Consider the following 17,947-nt stretch of genomic DNA (forward strand, 5'->3'; position numbering starts at 1 on the left):
ATAAGATCATAAGAACATAGAGACATGACAATACAAGCTGTTGTTATTTGTTTTCACTTTGACTCCCTTTATTTATCTTGTAAGGTTACAAAAGTCACAACTCACAATCACCATTTTCTTCAGCACCCCAATGTTATCTTCACCCCTGTATTACCTATCGGTATTGTAACACCATTGTTGAAAGTCTAATGATTTCATTTTAGTCCAAACCTTAAGGGTCAAATATAGCAATTTAAAACTTGTGAGTTAAATTGTAGTATGACAAAATTACCGAGCGGTAAATTGTAATGTTCCATTAAAAATAATTTAAGGAAAAATTACACCAAACTCCCTTGAGATATGAAAAAATGATAGTGATTCCATAGCTTTTCAAAAACTCTAGGATCAAATTGAATGTTCTAAAAACATAAGGACCAAAATGGAAATAGCCTTAAAATATAGGAACCAAAAATATGTTTTTGTATAATTAAGTACATGTGCATTGTTTTCCACAAAAAATCTCAAATTTGTTGAGTTGAAAATTTTATTCCAATGTAAGCTTACCATCGACAACACTTTATTATCCAATATTAATAAGTTGTCGCATCAACACTTGTTAAATTTTTTCTGAAATATGTCATGACTCACTAGACTTCTCGTATGAAAGAAAACATTGTGCTGAAAGAAGACCCTCACTAGGGGCAACCCCTTAATTCTCTAACAACACCAATGTATCTCTGATGTAAAGCTCTAGTTTGCCACCTACATATGTGAAATTAATGTAGTTACACAAAAAATTATTTGGCCCTCTTATTCTTATAATTTTCAATATGAAATGTGTTGGAATTTGAGGTAATCTATGACAATACAATATTTCAACTTCAAACAGAAATGCTATTTGGAACTCCCTTTCCAGTCACTCCAGGAGGTGAGAATGGCTTCAAGAGCTCGTATGGCACAACCCCAGCTCCATTTCGGTTCTTCAAATCCTTGTTTGCATTCCTCTCATCAATAGTCCCCTCAAGTTCCATCAACCTCCCATTAAACCGTTCAAAAGCCGCTTTTATAACCTGGTTCTCAGCCCATGTTGGCTCTATTTTCTCCCCTATATACTCCTCCTCCGGTGAATGACTTGATAGTATGTCCATGACAGCCATCATTCTTATTGCTTGCATTTGTGAAGGGAAGCATTGTAAAAGTGCACCTTCAGGTTTTTTCAAAAAGGTTTTCCAAGCTTCTTTTGAAGGGTCTTCAGTGGGCATGTTAGTTCTAGCAATAGTAGGTCGGTTAGGGAAATAGCCCGTGTAAGTGTATTGTCCAAAGTTCACTGCTGCATGGTGTCCTGATGTCACCCATACTATTGTTGTGATGATCTCTATGAGGTCTTTTGGGGTTTTGAGGACTGGCCACCATGGTTCATCCTTTTTATCACCATGGCCAATTGTTCTAATCTCTGTCCACCATGCTTGGAGCTCTTGATCTGATTCTATGAGACTTGGGTTAGGGTAATAGTGATTGACATAGTCACTCACCCACTCTTTCATGGAGTCCCAAAGGAGGAGGCCATCATTGGCATAAGGGTAGTCCTCAATTGTGAGCTTTAGGCCATGTGGAGCTGTTGGATCCTCAACAGCCATTCCCCTGCATTCAAGCAATGAAAAAAAGAAAATTATTAGATAATAAGGGGGGGCAATGCTCACTCTTTTCACACAAGAATTTGGCTCCACATGTGGGTCCCACCATAGGACCCACTCCTAATGTGAGAGGAGGGAGTATGTACATATTAGCAAATAAAAAAAAAATGATAAAGTACAATTATATTTAGAAAAAAAATGAAAATTTAAAATCTGTGTTTAATTTAGTCAAATGAGTTGAAAATGATTAAGTCATACTAGTCCTTAACAATCAAAGAGAAGAATTATTGTGTGTTGACAATTTGGCAGTGTTAGGACTTAGGAATTGTACAAGAACCTTAGATGGACAACATCATAAGAAATCATGACTTAAATTGTTGCTTGTTTATGAAAGGTTAGTTCAAAGTACCTGCTAATTAAGTCAGCTGGTAGTGCCTGTAGGTTGAATTGCCACTCTTGGTCATAGGCGAAGGAGCTAAGCTCCATGGAGTATTTGCCAAGGGTGAATGACTTCTCAAAGATCCCTCCTCCATTGATAAGTATTTCTCGAGCGAGAGCATTAATATCCATAGTGTACCGGAAATGTGGGTGTAACAGTTTATAAATTGGGTGCATCTCACTAAGTTGCCTATTCGTTGCTATGATATAAGGTTCTGTAGCACAATGAGTTCTTAGCCTGCAAAATAATTTCTAGTCCTTTAATTTCAGTATAGATGGTATGATAATATGAAGACTGATGATGCCAAAGTCCTAATTAAATTTAGGGTAAATGATGATCTCCATTTAAAGATGAGATTAGATATTGAAATGGTTTTTGTGGTTGATGCATTATAAAAGTGGTTCAGTGGTGAATTCAAGTTGATATAATGTTGCTCCAATCATGATAGACTATATTAACAATAATGAACCACCACGCTTCCTTAATTAGTGGAATAGTTACTCAACAAGTATAAGTGCTTGTGCATGAGGTATAGGGGGCAAAAGTTCGAGTTCAAGTCTCTAAGAGTGAGCTTTGCACACATATACATTTATATTAGGTTAGACTAAAATTTTATCTCAAATAAAATAACAATAAAAAATGATGAAAAAGTAAAAAGTTATGACAAATGGTAAACAAAATTTATAAGTGGAACATACCAGTGACTAACTAGTTGGTGATAACTAGACTCATGAGCAAGGACATGAGCTTTGGCAAGTCTCCAAAGCCATACACTTGTAGAATCCCAACAAGGTGTGAAAACTTGTTTCCATTGTGGCTTCCCATCCATTGGTGGCCGAGTCAATTCAATGGCTAGGGGCCATAATGTGTCATCTGGGGTTAGGAAGAACAGTGTCCGTGACCCATACAGAGTTGTGCCTTCAATTTGTCTTACTTTACTTACATATGGCAAAAATAGATCATGGTAATCTATAATGAACAACTTCTTCTGACTTATGGCCTACCATGTGTACAAATTTATGTGAGAAAGAAATCAATATATAAACGGTCATAGTGTTTTTGAGTTGTATATGCTACCTCCTTGATGGTCATTAAGCCTCTCATTTCTCGTTCAACTAATTCTGTAGTGACTGCTGAATCTTGCGGTCCATAGATCTTAGAATCAAGTTTACTCTTCAATGGCCATTCCTGCATGATATTCATGTGTTGCTTTACATATGTTTGATCATCATTCTAGCTAATTTCAATTGTAATTTTAAACTTTATATATATGTGTGTGTGCATGCGTGCTCTCATAATTATATATTCTAAAGACTCATCATATCTATTTTTGTTTTTATATATACATTACCCTTTAGGGCCAATTGACTTTGAATTTTTTTTTTTCTTTACAAGCAATGTTAAATACAACTTTTTCACATGCAATTTGTTAAGGTAACAAGTTATTATTAGAGAAAATATCACTTTTATATGGACGTATCACTAACACCATTTTTATTATTTATTGATCACAAAATATCATTTTAACAATGTAACATGACACTTTGATTTTTTGTTTTGGTTGTATTGTTGAAAAAATGTTTGTATGTGCATATCATAACATAGGATTACGGACGCTTATGCACAATGCTTTGGAAGTAAATGTCAATTTATCATACCGTGACCAATTTTATGCTATGTGGGTTGACTCCAGCAAGAGTCTGCCTAGCAAATTCCTCATCCTTAAACCAAAAGAATTTGTCTCCTACATGCACAAAAACCATATAAATAGAGAAAGAGTAACAAAAAAATAAAGAGCACTGTCGAAGATAGCATATATATGAGTTTGTTTTCTCACTGTCCATTGTTTTTGGGGCCTCAAAGCGCAACACATCATCTGTTGTATTAGTTATAGCCTTGACTAGTCGAGGCAAAAGGGTTTTGAGAAACCCTTTGTTTTCGTTTTTCAAATTAGGCAACTTAACTCCTTCTTTGAAAAGTGAATCCACAGCTGTGAAGTTGGGGAATCCGAGGTCTTCGTCGATGACTACAGACTCTAAGGTTGGTATTACTATATGCAACGCTGAGCGTACAGTCTTCGCTAAGAATGCTACTTGCTTTTCTTCTGAGAAGGTTTCATCCTTAGGAATGTAAATGTTGCTCCCCCTTTTCTCAGACAATGGATCTATGTATATATAAAGCAATTGTTCATATATAGGTTAGGATCAAGTATATGAATGAAAGGGCTAAATTTGCACTTTTATGCTAATTTATTTTTTTTTGTTATATTTTATTTTTGTTTCTTGAACCCTAAAAAAATGAAATATCATATAAACATCACATAGAGACTTTCAAAAAATAAAGAGTGAGTCTATGACATAAATTTTAGCACAATTTGTTAAAGTAAATTATTGTAAGTGTTGAGTTTATATAGCAGTGATTGTCTATCATTCATGATCAACAACTTTATTAAGTAATGACCTAGAAAAGTGAAAAATGATTAAATTTATATGATAACAATATTCTATTTCATTCTATCTTGCTTTTTTTTTTTTTCATATTGTTCTGAGACCCTAGGATAGGATAATATCCAAAATCCTACTTTTATCTCATTTTATAATTTTTTCAAATGTGGGGGCCACCAAGGCAACAAAGAAGACTGGCCTTCATTATTTTGTCTTTATTACTCTAGTTAGAAATATGTTGCCAGAGGCAGAGAGGAACATAGTCCATGACAGGTTACCTACTATATATGTCCCATGCATACTTTGCGAAGTCATTGATTGAAAAGAAACATAGAAGATAATGATCTTAATCATTTTTTCATTGATTGGAGGTGACATTGACAATGTCTAAGTGCCATATCTCAACGCTTTTGTGCAACATATTTACCAAAGTATATAATTATTTTGCTTCTAGGTTTTCTGTTTTCCCTAGCTCTTATTCAATGGCTATTAATCCTGAAAAAGACGTAAAAATTGAATGTATATATAGTAATTTGGTACCTGTGTCACACCGAGGGCGCCCAGTCCTACAACGTCTAGGATAAGGGTGCTCTTTGCCACCAAGTACCGGTCTTTTAAGATCCACACTAGTATCAGGATCTCCAAGATCATTGTACGTATCATAATCATACACCCTCTCAAAACTCTTGCGCTCTCCTTGGCCATTACCTTGTAAAATCCCAAGCTCTTCTTCTCTTAGCTTCCTCAATCCTCTGGGTGTTTGCGATGGCAAGTATGACTGCTTCTCAACCAAACATATACAAGACACAATCCAAAAGAAAAATCAATAGGAAAGTCTTAATATAAGAACACAATATATACATGTGTGTGTGTGTTAGGTTACCATTGCTGTTACGTTATGGGTGTGTTTGTATAAATTGTTAAAAAACTGTGTTCAATTTGAGTTTAAAATGAACGTCAATAAAAAAAGTTATAAGGAGTTGTGGTTGTAAAACAAAGTTTTGAGTTTTAAAAATACTCTTTTAAACTCCCAAAACACCTAACCAAACAGACCTATGATATGCATGAAATTTTATTTTAAATTTCCTCAAAAAGTCTTGGATCAAACTCTATGTAGGACCACATCTCGCTAGAATAATGCAAATGGTTATAATTAGCATTGTTATTGATTCCGTTCCGTTCCGGCCGGAACGGCCGGAATTTTTCGTTCCGGTATGCAAACCGGTACCAGGATATCCATCGTTCCACCTCGGGCCAGATTTCGGACCATTCCGGTCCATTCCGGCCGTTCCGGCCAATTCCGGCCAATTCCGGCCGAGATGTGAATTCCGGCCGGAACATGATTTGGCCTATGGAAAAAAAAAAAAAAAAAATTTGATGGCTAATATTATGTTATAAATTTTGTTGGCTTATTAGTTATTAATTATTATGGGCTTATGTAATGAGTAATAACTTGTTATAAATCTTCTTATTATTTGATGTTGTATTGAGGTTTAAGACATAAGAGTTAAGATTAAATGTTTTGTATTATTTGATATTTAGTTATTGTCTTCTAAATCTTCTTATTGTGTGATGTTAAATAGATGTTATATTGATGTTTAAGACTTAAGAGTTAAGACTAAATGATTTGTATTATTTGAAATTTAGTTATTTATTTATTAGAATTGACAATTTGATGTTTTACAAGAATATATATAATTTAATTTTTAGGAACCCGAAACACCTTAAAACGGTACGCCGAAATCGGCCGGTACCGAAATATTTCATTCCACTGGACAAACCGAAACGGGGTCCGAAACGGTATTAATAACAATGATAATTAGAACTATGCTTGGCATTCATCTTTTTTTTCTTTCGTTGATCCTATGCATGATATTCAATCATGGTGTTCCAAGTGTGTGGATATTTTTGACGATGATACGCTGCAAAGTCGGATCATGAATTTGTGACTATTAGCTAGATAAGAGATATTGGAAATCTTAAATTTTGTACTCTTTACTTATAATTCACATATCCCAAGAAAAAACACACATTTGGATGTGATGTTTTTCTTTGTTACAAAGATAAGAAAGATTTGGAATGCAAAATTTAAGGAAAAAAATAACAATTGTGGTTGTTTAATTGGCTTTTTATCATTCTATGACTTGGTTAATTTTTTTTTTTTGAGGGAGTTTCAACTTATAGCGTCCGCTCCTGATAACAGCTCTTTATTATCAGATCAAGACACCAATCCATTATTGGTGTAGGCGGAGATTGAACCCTAGATCTCTTATACATTAATTAGAAATTTTACCAGCTGAGCTAACTGGAACCTATGTGACTTGGTTAATTTTAAATACTGAATTCAAAAAATAGTAAAACCATGAAGAAAAATTTTGGAAATGGACCGTTCAATATTAATGATGGCATAGAAAAGAAATGGACCACTTTTTTAAAAAACAATCGTGTAAATATAATGACCATTTTTTTACATATAAAAAATGTGTGAAATAAAAGGACAACTTGCACTTACATAGTGTATGAATTTGTTTTTTTTAGAATCTAGTATATGGAAAATTGATAGTCCACAAACTTTGTTATAGGGTTACCTGTTACAAGGTTACATTATCATTAATTATTCTAATTAATATATATATATATATATATATTCTTTTTTTAAAAATAAAATTCTATAATATATATCAAAAAAATTATTTTATATATATTTAAAACCTTTACTAGAATAGTCATGTCAAAATTTCTTCAAATAATAAAAATAGATAGGTCGATATACTAATACAACTATAATAATACCTAATAATAATTACTATTATTATTATTATTATTATTAAATGTTATATTTAGAAAGTAAATAATATATATATATATATATATATATATATATATATCTCTCTCTATATATATATATAAAGGGCTATTAATAACCCATTCGTATTCAATGTAATAAAAATACTATAAATAAAATTCGAGAAAAATGCCAAGAAACTCCCAAAACTTTAAGACAGTGACCAAAACACCCCCTAAACTTTTATTTTGACCAATTTACTCCTTCAACTACACAACCCTGCCACATAAAGTCATCCGTTAATCTCTCTGTTAAGTGACTAACGCACCTCACGTGCATTTCTTTTATACGGGCATTTCTGTTTTTTTTTTTTTTGAAAAGCTACAGCTTCAACAACATTGTTTACAGAAAATGGCATCAGCATGTGTAAACAACATCGGAATGTCGCCAGAGAGCTTCAATGACTTAGCTCCGGCGACTTACGGCTGGCTCAGCCCTCGCATCTCCTTCAGCCGCGACGACGATCTTTGAAGATCGCAGCTCCCAAACAGCCGGCGCGGGCGAAATCGCCGCCTCCCTCCGAGCTACCAGATCTGGAAGCACCGGCCGGAGATTTCGAGTTCAGGCTGGAAGATCAGGTGGCCATGCTCCCCGCCGACGAGCTCTTCTCCGACGGAAAGCTCGTGCCACTCCAGCTCTCGTCAGTCAAACCTCAAGTCTATTAGCAATTTCTTTCTCTTGCAATTTTCTCTCTCTAGCCAATCTGTAGCCTCCATAGCCAAAAACTCTCAAGCTCTAGCCTTTCAGATATCAGAACTAATCCCAAATCTAATTCTCCACATCTCAAACTCTCTCTCCCTCACTTAAAATTAATCCATAGATTTCTACAATCTGGGTTTCTCTCTCACGCTCGCATACTCTCTTTTCTCTTACCCATAGATGGCAATAATGGCTACAGATTTACAGATGATGATAGGTGGTAGATAATATATACGGCGGTAGAACCATAAACTCAGGCAATGCACTCTCTATTAGAATGTGGTGGATTTTTTTTTCTTTGATATAAATGAAATGCACGTTCGTGTTGTGCTCCGTTAGTCACTCAACAAACAGATTAACGGATGGCTTTATTTGGCAGGGTTGTACAGTTTAAGGAGAAAATTGGCCAAAATAAAAGTTTAGGGGATGTTTTGGCCACTGCTTCAAAGTTTAGGGGGTCTCTTGGTATTTTTCCCATAAAATTATTCATTCTCATTTATTTAATCAACAAACTAATGTCAAGCTAAAATTTAAACTCAATTATTAAACAAATCAAATTCAAATATAATAGTGTATTTGTGAATAAAATTGTAAATATGATGCCTGGTTCGAGTTTATATATATATATATTTTTTTTTAGAGAGTTTTAACTTATAGGTTCGCTCCTAATGATAGCTCTTTATCAGTTTCTTGTGTAGGCAGGGATTGAACTTCAGATCTCTTATACAACCATCAGAAACTTTATCAGTTAAGTTAACAGGAATTCACTTCGAGTTTATATCCTATTTATATGTTTGTATATATGTATGTATAAAATATGCTTATGAGAGAGAGAGAGAGAGTCAAATACAAATTCAAATATAATAATATATTTGTGAATAAATTTGTAGATATGATGTTTAGTTCGAGTTTATATCCTAATTATATGTTTGTATACATGGACATATAAAATATGCTTATGAGAGAGAGAGAGAGAGAGAGAGAGAGAGAGAGGTGGACCTTGTTTGCAAAGAAGGCCCTTTTTTGAGGATTGTCATATTTTGAATGAACCCATGAATTACAGTTCACATGAACGGGACCATCAGGGAAGCCATTGAGGATAATATCTTGAAGATACATCTCCTTGTGGTGCTCATTCTCTACAAAAACAGCCCCAATCGGCCCGAAATCTATCGGAACTTCAAAACTGGACTCATATTTTACCTCTGCCTCCTCTTGGCTAGTCCTGTGTGCATATCCTTTAATTGTATCCTTCTCTAATCCCGTATCTTCAAAACATTCAAATATATTACATATAGTTTAAGGAAATATCACTAAGTTATGCAAAGAATGAGTTACATAAATATCACAATGCGAGTGTGTGTTAGGTTTAAGTTACAACACGTCTTTTTAATATTACATTATCCTTTAATAATTTTATAGTAAGCTTTTTTCATAAATTCATTGTTGGATTAATTACCTTATCTTCTTATACTCTTCATAAGCCACATTTGCAAAATATTTAATGTCTAATTTTCGAGTTATTGATCAATGATCAATATTTATATTATATATAAAAATTTTAATTTTCAAGTTTTTTATTTTAAAATTATACATAAAATATCAATTTACATATTATTATATATAATAAATAACATTCTATTTATATAAAATTTGGTGTGCATTTCTAGAATAAATAAAATGTGTAACTTTAATCACGGTATGACAAAAAGAAGCTAGCTGAATAATATAATAGAATCTATGAATAATACCAAAAAGAAGCTAAAAACTCAAATAAGCTGAACTTTCATCCGATCCCAAACAAACTCTAAGTGTACTGTGTTTTATGTCAAAAATTGCCTCAAGTTTTTATTTCAATAGTTCTTTTGGGGTTAAATAATACCTACGTTTGTGAATTGAGAGTTTGTCTATTATTTGAAGCAAGAAAGACCGGCTGTATTGGGGGATTAGCTTTGTGAGAGTGTCAAGTTTGTGTAGAGTTAATTCTAATATGTGATGAACATTTGGTGAAAACTAATATGTTTCATTTGTTGGTTTAATACTTAAAAGATGAACTCGAAAGTTAGGATAAGGTAGAAATATGTTATGTGGATTCTGTAAAAGAAGATTGGAGAAAAGTTGCCATATACATTTTGAATGCATTAATCACTATGTGATTGTAAAATGTTTCTCTCAACAAATATATGTAATTAGAAGACCAAATCATGATTGGAATGTTGAGCGAAATTAGCAAATTCCAATTTCAAAAGTAAAGAGTAGTTGAAGCATTTGGTTCTAAACCTTACTTTGGGATAGAAATGCAAGAATTTATATTGCAGAATCAGATCAATTAAGTAGGGACTAGCTACTTCAAGCTGTTTTGAATGATGTGATATACAAGCTTTTGACTTTAAGTGTCCTCTTTCGTGTTTTTGACCAATTAAAGACGAAGCTTATTTAATTAGTAATATACACTCATATGACTCATTCAATAAAATTTAAACTCACTGCACCTTACCTTCTATTTATTCTTATTGAAAAAGGAAATATCATTTGAATTAAAGTTTTTTATATATATATATATATATATATAAAAGATAGAATTTCTATTCTAGCCTAATCTAAGTGTATGTGTGTGAAGCTCCCTCCTAGAGACTTGAACCCTGGTCCTTGCCCTCCACACCCCACAAGCATTTGAATTAAAGTTGATTGATGATATTCTTGGTCAAAAGAAAAAGTATCTCATAAGATGGTTTTACCTTTCATGTAGCACCTATCTCATATATTTAATGGGCTCTACATACCTCTTAAATCCATGTATGAGATAGATGTTCCATAAAACCATCTCATGAGATAATTTTTTACAAGAAAGAAAGAGAGAGAACTATGTGGGAAGAACGACAAATTCTTCCTATACTATTGACAAATCAGTACTTACTAGGATCAAGCTCTGTACTAACAAGCTCCAAGACTAGTGTTTCACCAAGCAAGTCTTTTATATCATCTAGCCCTCGGCCTATCCCAAGGTTTGAAAGTAACCCACCAATAGTAGGTTTCACAGTAACAATGGCTTTCACAAAACTGGTCTCTTCATCGTCAGTAGTGCTTGCTTCAGCTTTTACGTTACTAGCCATGGATCGAACTCCAACATATTTGGCCTTTTTATGAAATGAGTGGTGCACTGAGATTGTACGTGAAGCATTCCCATTCCCATTCCCTTTCCCATTGCTATTGCCATCAATGATTGCCTTGTGCGAGTGCAATAGGAATGGATTTTGAGTGAAATGTGGCTGGTGAAGTTGTGTTATGAACATTTTTACTTAGGAACTTTGTGTGTGTGAGTGTTTGTCTATTTGAGTCGTAGTGAAGGAAAGTACACTATTGTTTCACAAGAATTGGGAAGGGCGAAGGACTTATATATAGAGAGAAATGGGACGTCGAAAAATCTCATGGCGATGATAACACGCTATTTTTAACTAGTTTGATTATGAGAACCAAATTTGTTCTCATTTAGTAGGAACTCAAGAGTGCATTATCTTGACTGGGGTAGGAAACAAATTCAAAAGACGTTTCTCCATATTCAAGAGAGAACGAATATGGAAGAAAATAATGTATGTAAAATGGGACTATTTTGGCATTTGCCTTCACTACTAAAAACGTCACTATTGCTTTATGGTCCTTCCCATTTTGGGGAGGTTTACAAGAACCGTTCCCAATCCACAAGGACCACACTATATCAGGCTTTGATTGCCTTTGATAGGTTCATGATATGGATTTTAATGCAACATTATAATTTCAGTCATCCATTTTTTGTAGCTGTTTCTTCTTTTCTTTTCTTTTTTTCATTTCTCTCTTTAGGCCATATACACATTTGTACTCCTAGATCACTTGTCTAAATTTCGTTTTTTGAAGGATAACTATATATCTCTTTAATCCCTTTTGGAGACTTTATTACTTAATTCGCAGTTTTCTCTAATAATAATTAAGGGTGTTAAAATGTATGGAAAAAAAATAGTATAATATCAACTAATTAGTATCAACTATTATCTTAGTGTGACACATTGCCACCATACATAGATCAAAGTATAATGGTATAACACAAAATCTTTTCTACAAGGCCCTAGTGCATACCTAAAAAGAAAATTAAATCAAAATACCAAATATGGATTGACAAAACATGTCATATGAGTACAGGAAAGTTATAGACGTTGCCGTGCATTTTTCAAATAAGTATTGAAAATGAATGTGGTCGGTAGAGATTGCAGTATTGCACTAGATTACGTCAAAGTAGCACTTGCGTACTGATAAACTCTAAGGTCTGTGAAGACGTGAACGACTTGGAAACATTGTTAGTCAACTTATATACATTTATATTGCAAGAATCAATATATAATACGTTTGTCTTAAATTGTGTTTGCCGCATGCCCATCACACAAACAAAAATAAATAAATATGTGTTGTCATTGACGGAACCACTCTTAAAGCATCCACAGCCGGGAATTCTATCACATCCTATTTTATCATCCCAAAAAGTTACTTTATTAACTATATAATATCATTTTACAATACACCCAGCATCCCAACTTTTATTTTCTTGTTCTACTCAATAAAATAATATATCCACTAAAATACAAAACCAAACATGACCCAACCCACCACCACCACCTCGACCAACAAAACCCACTACAACCACTGCCCACACCACTACAAAACCCTCACCCAACCCACTACCCACACCACCACCAAATTACCCGCCACCCACACCACCACCACCAACCCACCACGGCACCAAACAAACCCAACCACAGCGCTAAGGAAAAAAACCCAGCCACCACCAAGCAAACCCACCACAACCACCACCATAATCATAGTAGCCACCACCAAAACCCATTAAAAAACCACTAAACCGACTACCAACAACAACCACAAAAGTTTCTAAAAAAAAAAAAAACCACAAAAAAGCAACCACTACAAGAACCACCAAGGGAAACCCACACCAACAACCTACAATGAAACCCACACCGACAACCATGAGAGAAACCCACACCAACGATCACCAAGAGAAACCCACGCCGACAACCATGAGAGAAACCCACGCCAATGACCACCAAGAAAAACCCACAAAAAACCACCAGCAATCTTACTGTTGTTGATCAAGAAATCCATCAACCATGGCAGCAAAGCCACCACGCCAACAGATAGAGAAGAGGGAGATGGAGAGAAAATAGAGAAGAGAGAGGATGAGTAAAAAGAGTGAGAGAAGTGAGTCAGACCAAAAAAAAAAAAAAAAAAAAAGTATTTTTATGTTGGTGAAGAACTGGATCGCAACCCACTTCGGCGGCGCTTTTTGACACCAGCAGCGGCACGGACTCAAAGCGGCGACGAACCGAAATCCATGACGTCTAGTTTTTAGATCTTGCATCGGAGACAGACTGAAAGTGTGATAGAGAGAGAGAGAGAGAGAGAGATAGAGAGAGATGAGAGACAAAAAAGGTGGAATAAAATATTAATATTATTTTTGGCATAATGCTACAGTGTCATCTTACATGTAAGATGGCACTATAGCACTATACCAAAAAAATTTATACTTTCCCACTTTTAGCCTTCCAGCTGCTGAGCATATTTTGGGCCTAAATGCCAAATCTACCTTACATTTGACATTTGGCCCTCCAGTTGCAGATGCTCTTAGAAAGGGGGCAATGCCCCCCTAGATTTAAAAAAAAAAATATATATATATATATATATATATATATATTGTTATATATATGTGTACTAATTTTAGCAATTTTATTTTATAAAATTATATTTTATTTCCCTTTAACAATATTATTGATTCTTTTAAAAGTAATGTTATACTTACAAACTTTTTTATAACATTTTTACAAACTATTTTAGTGGCAAATTTTTATTGGTTTGCATATGGGTACACTGCTCACATTGTTTTTTTAATTATCAGTAACCACTTATCACATTTCTATAAAAAAAATTAAAAAAAAACACTTATCACAACAGCAATTTATAAATAAATAAATCAAACTTGTAACTCTAGCATTTTCCTCATTTTAGTGACCAAAAAAAAATTAAGATCTAAAATCTATAAAAAAAAAAATACAATCCAAAAAAAAAAAAAGCTCAACAACAAAAGTTACCAGTAAAGCTAAAAACAAAATTAAGCTCAATTAACTAATTTTATCCTAAATAAATAAACCCTGCCCTTTACAAAATTCTAAACAAAAATAATTTTGTTCTTACCCACACAAAAAAAAAAATCTCAACAACTAATTAAATAGTATAATTAGAGATTAAAACCGCAGCATACAGCCAACTATAAAACCGCATCCCCTACCTCAAAGTTATGACTCCGTCCTACATGTTGTGTTTGTCTTATGGAATAACACATGCAGCTGTGAAGATTGATATATTTTAGTCAGGGAGGTAAAAAACAATAAACTTTGTCTGAAAATTGAATGCCTATCTTAGACGCACACTCTCTGAAGTTGAAAGAAAACAACAATTTTGTGTGGTCGATGAATTATGTAGGCGAAAATGGGCTTTTGCCCATTTCGTGCAAAAAAAAATTAGCAATTTTCTCCCTTTCTCAAACTAATTAGGGAAATACCCTTCTTTTGAAACTCGATTTTGAGAAAATCGAGTTTAAAAAAAAAATTAGAGCCTTATAGTTGCATTTTAAGGAGCCTATAGTGACGTTTTCAGAACCTATTGTGGCATTTTGGAACTCGAGCTTCATGAACTCAAGTTCCATGCAAGTTTTTTTTTTTTTTTTACCTATAACTCAAGTTCATGGAGCTCAAGTTCCAAAACACCACTCTAGGCTCCTTTAAACGCCACTATAGGGCTCAACTCAATTTTAAGAAAATCAAGTTTCAAAAGAGAAACATTTCCCTAATTAGCTTGGAAAAGAGGGCCACACGCTAATTTTTTTGCACGAAATGGGCAAAAGCCCATTTTCGCCGAATTATGTACCTCTATTATATTGATGCAAACTAGAAATGACAAGAGGTAATGAACCCGATCAACATGTATGGTCCAATATTGGAGTTTTGTTTTATTTTGTTTCTACTTGCAGCTTTTGGACATGTCAAGCAACCAAAAGATTTTGTAATTTTCTTGAAGTCTATATCACAAGGATAGCACCCATAAACATCGACCACGTACATTTAGAACGACAAAAAGAAAAGAAAAACTCATAGTTTCCAAGTGTTGTCATACCTTATTGTCCACATGCAACCAATCCTAACCATTCATGAATTCTTACAAACATCGTCCAAATTTCATTATATATAAGATTTAGGGGTTAATGGCACTTTCCCCTCTTAACTGTGTGGTACTCCCCTCTAAACTTTGAAACCCAGAAATAATCTCTTTGAAATATTGAAAATTAACAAGTTATTTCTTGTGGCTACAAAATTCCGTTAAATTCGATTTTTTTTTAATGGATATATTTTCAAAAAAAACAATTGTACACTATTCATATTAAAATGCCCATTAAACCTCTCATAAACTCTAAAATAACAATTTTTTAATATCAATAAAAGAGGTATATGTTCTCCTATGTTAACCAAAAAAAATTAAAATAAAAAATTCATGCAACATACAGGAAGAATTTTTTTTTTTTTTTTTTTATTTAGAAAGAGTATATGATATACTGGAAAAATATATGTGCATAACAAAAAAAAAAAGTACGCAAAATTTTGCATCAATTACTTTCTTTCCTTTTCTTTTTCTCTCTTTGCGGAAGTTATTTGATAGAGACAAGAATATTAAAGTATTGATCTTAATTTATATATATGTTATAACAATAATATAACTAGCATGTTGACCCAATTGATCTATCAGAGGGCATTGAGATTTCCGAGTGGCCTCAATTAGCATGTAGTGGCAGTAGGCAGCTGTCTACTGACTGAAACGTTTAGGACTTTAGCGATTCCGCGGCAAACAAAAATTGTGTAAACACCAAACGCGTGGGTATTAATATTATTGTATTGTTTCGTTAGTATGGCCAAGAAGATAGAGAATACATGGTTAAGATTTAAGAAGAGTGGAAACTGACTAGTAATCCTTGTGGCATGCAATCTCATTCGTGAATTCTCTTCCTTTCATGGTGAAAATTAAACGATCGTCACTATCAGTTCTGGAATTCATAACGTACAAAAGCATAATCCTTTACTCTGAAATTCAAAATTCAATCCCTTGTGAGAGTGAGGTTTGAAAAACTAACACTTTTCATAGATGACTAGTAAAGGGATTATTTAGAAAATCTTGAGGCATATAATTTTGTCAAAGGACTAACTAATTAATAATGACTAATTGTTTATAAAATTATATATGTGAACCCATTAATAATAATGTTGCATACGTGGATGCATGAGTTTCAAGGGCAAAGTTTGGGTCCTAGTGCACAAGAATGCTGTAATCAAACCATTTCCGTGTTTTGATATTCATGACTCGCCCAATTCATCCGGTTAATCTGTCGGGGCTTAGCCAAATCTCTTGTTATCCTGCTGGTTGCTAAGTGCTAATGGCTTAATGCCGGCTAATTGTGCGTACCTATCTCCTAGAAACTGTTTGATGAAAAAAAGGACTTTGCTGAAGGAACTGACATATTGAGTCAAGAAGCCTTAAAAAACTTAGCATAAACTCTAAACTATCTATGTATTCACTGCAATGAATAATACTGTGCAATTTCAGATTATTTGGGAAGTTGCATCAGCCAACAAGCAATTTATGAGGGGGTTTTATAAAATTTTCTTATGATAAGAACATAGAGTATCGCAATACAAGCTGTTGTTATTTTTATTTTATTTTCACTTTAACTCCTTTATTTATCTTGTAAGCTTACAAAAGTCACAACTCACAATCACCACTGTCATCACCTATAAATATCACAATCATTATCGTCTTCAGCACTGCAATGTTATCTTCAAATCTGTATTATCTACCGGTGTTGTAACTACTATTGTCGAAAGTCTAATGATTTCATTTTAGTCCAAACCTTGAGAATCAAAAATAGCAAGTTAAATCTTGTGAATTAAATTATAATATGACAAAATTACAAAGCCGTAAATTGTAATGTTCCATTAAAAATTGAAGGAAAAATTACTCCAAACTACCTTGAGATATGAGGAAATGATAGTTGTACGTTTTTAGACCCCTTAAACACAACTAGATTAACCTAGTTATTTAGCTAAGTGATTAACTTAAGTAAATTATGCAGATCTAGGTTAACACATATAAATCATATCATTGTAAAGTGTGAAAAATAAAGAACACAACAATATGATAACCCAAGAAAACCAAACTGGTAAAAAACCTGAAAAGGATTTAACCTAGCTATCCTCAAGATAAAACGAATCCACTATGAAAGAATTGAATTTTACATAATAGTGACTTAGACCACTAACACCTATTGCTACCTCGAGTAGGAAACTTACTACCATGACCACGTGACAGTTCTGAGTCCACGGACTACTTCTTTCTTAGATTCCCAGCAAGCACAAGCACTTTCGCTTGTACATCTTTAAGCTCTTGAATCTGCAACTGAACTAATCACAAAGCTCTTGATATCAATCTAGATCTTGATAACCCTAAGTGTATGTGAAGGCAAACACATTTAGATCTCACAAATGATTCACACACACAGCATAAATAGCAACCTTAAAACGTGGCTAGGGTTTTCGTTTTTATACCTAGGACAAAATATAAAACCCTACACGTAAAACAGGCTTGGGCTGAATTGAAAAATTTTGCAAAAAAACAATCTGTACTAACTTCGATCAATTAAGTCTAATTTTCGATCAATTGAGCCAGGCAAATTTACACAGTAAATCCTGCAATACACTCGATTCCAACTTTACAACTTAAACATACTTTGAGCAAGTCTAAAACAAGACTAAACGTTTAATCATGG

At 33.7% G+C, this 17,947-nt stretch overlaps 1 protein-coding gene across 2 annotated transcripts; it reads right to left on the bottom strand.

Annotated features, from left to right (window-relative positions):
* Positions 1–484: 484 nt before the first annotated feature.
* LOC142606818 (linoleate 13S-lipoxygenase 2-1, chloroplastic-like) lies at positions 485–11,448 on the bottom strand. 2 transcript variants are annotated; one of them, XM_075778167.1, is made up of 9 exons: positions 10,958–11,448; positions 9,040–9,308; positions 5,037–5,277; positions 3,890–4,216; positions 3,711–3,796; positions 3,130–3,240; positions 2,751–3,052; positions 2,023–2,289; positions 485–1,620 (listed from the first exon to the last, which is right to left on the bottom strand). In XM_075778167.1, exons 1-9 carry the CDS (start codon positions 11,331–11,333, stop codon positions 861–863), a joined length of 2,739 nt encoding a protein of 912 aa, XP_075634282.1. In that variant the 5' UTR covers positions 11,334–11,448; the 3' UTR covers positions 485–860. The 2 variants fall into 2 exon arrangements, with proteins under 2 accessions (XP_075634282.1, XP_075634283.1); XM_075778168.1 differs by having other exon boundaries at positions 5,037–5,274; positions 10,958–11,446.
* Positions 11,449–17,947: the final 6,499 nt, after the last annotated feature.

The sequence above is a fragment of the Castanea sativa genome, chromosome 8 (assembly GCF_040712315.1).
Source record: "Castanea sativa cultivar Marrone di Chiusa Pesio chromosome 8, ASM4071231v1".
Lineage (NCBI taxonomy): Eukaryota > Viridiplantae > Streptophyta > Magnoliopsida > Fagales > Fagaceae > Castanea > Castanea sativa.

What these genes read in the sequence shown, in the direction of transcription:
- LOC142606818 (XM_075778167.1), bottom strand. Translation starts at nt 11,333, where the DNA reads ATGTTCATAACACAACTTCACCAGCCACATTTCACTCAAAATCCATTC. An exon ending in ATAGCATAAAATTGGTCACG is followed by an intron (nt 3,241 to 3,710) that starts GTATGATAAATT and finishes AATATCATGCAG; the next exon opens with GAATGGCCATTGAAGAGTAA. An exon ending in CCAGCTGACTTAATTAGCAG is followed by an intron (nt 1,621 to 2,022) that starts GTACTTTGAACT and finishes GCTTGAATGCAG; the next exon opens with GGGAATGGCTGTTGAGGATC.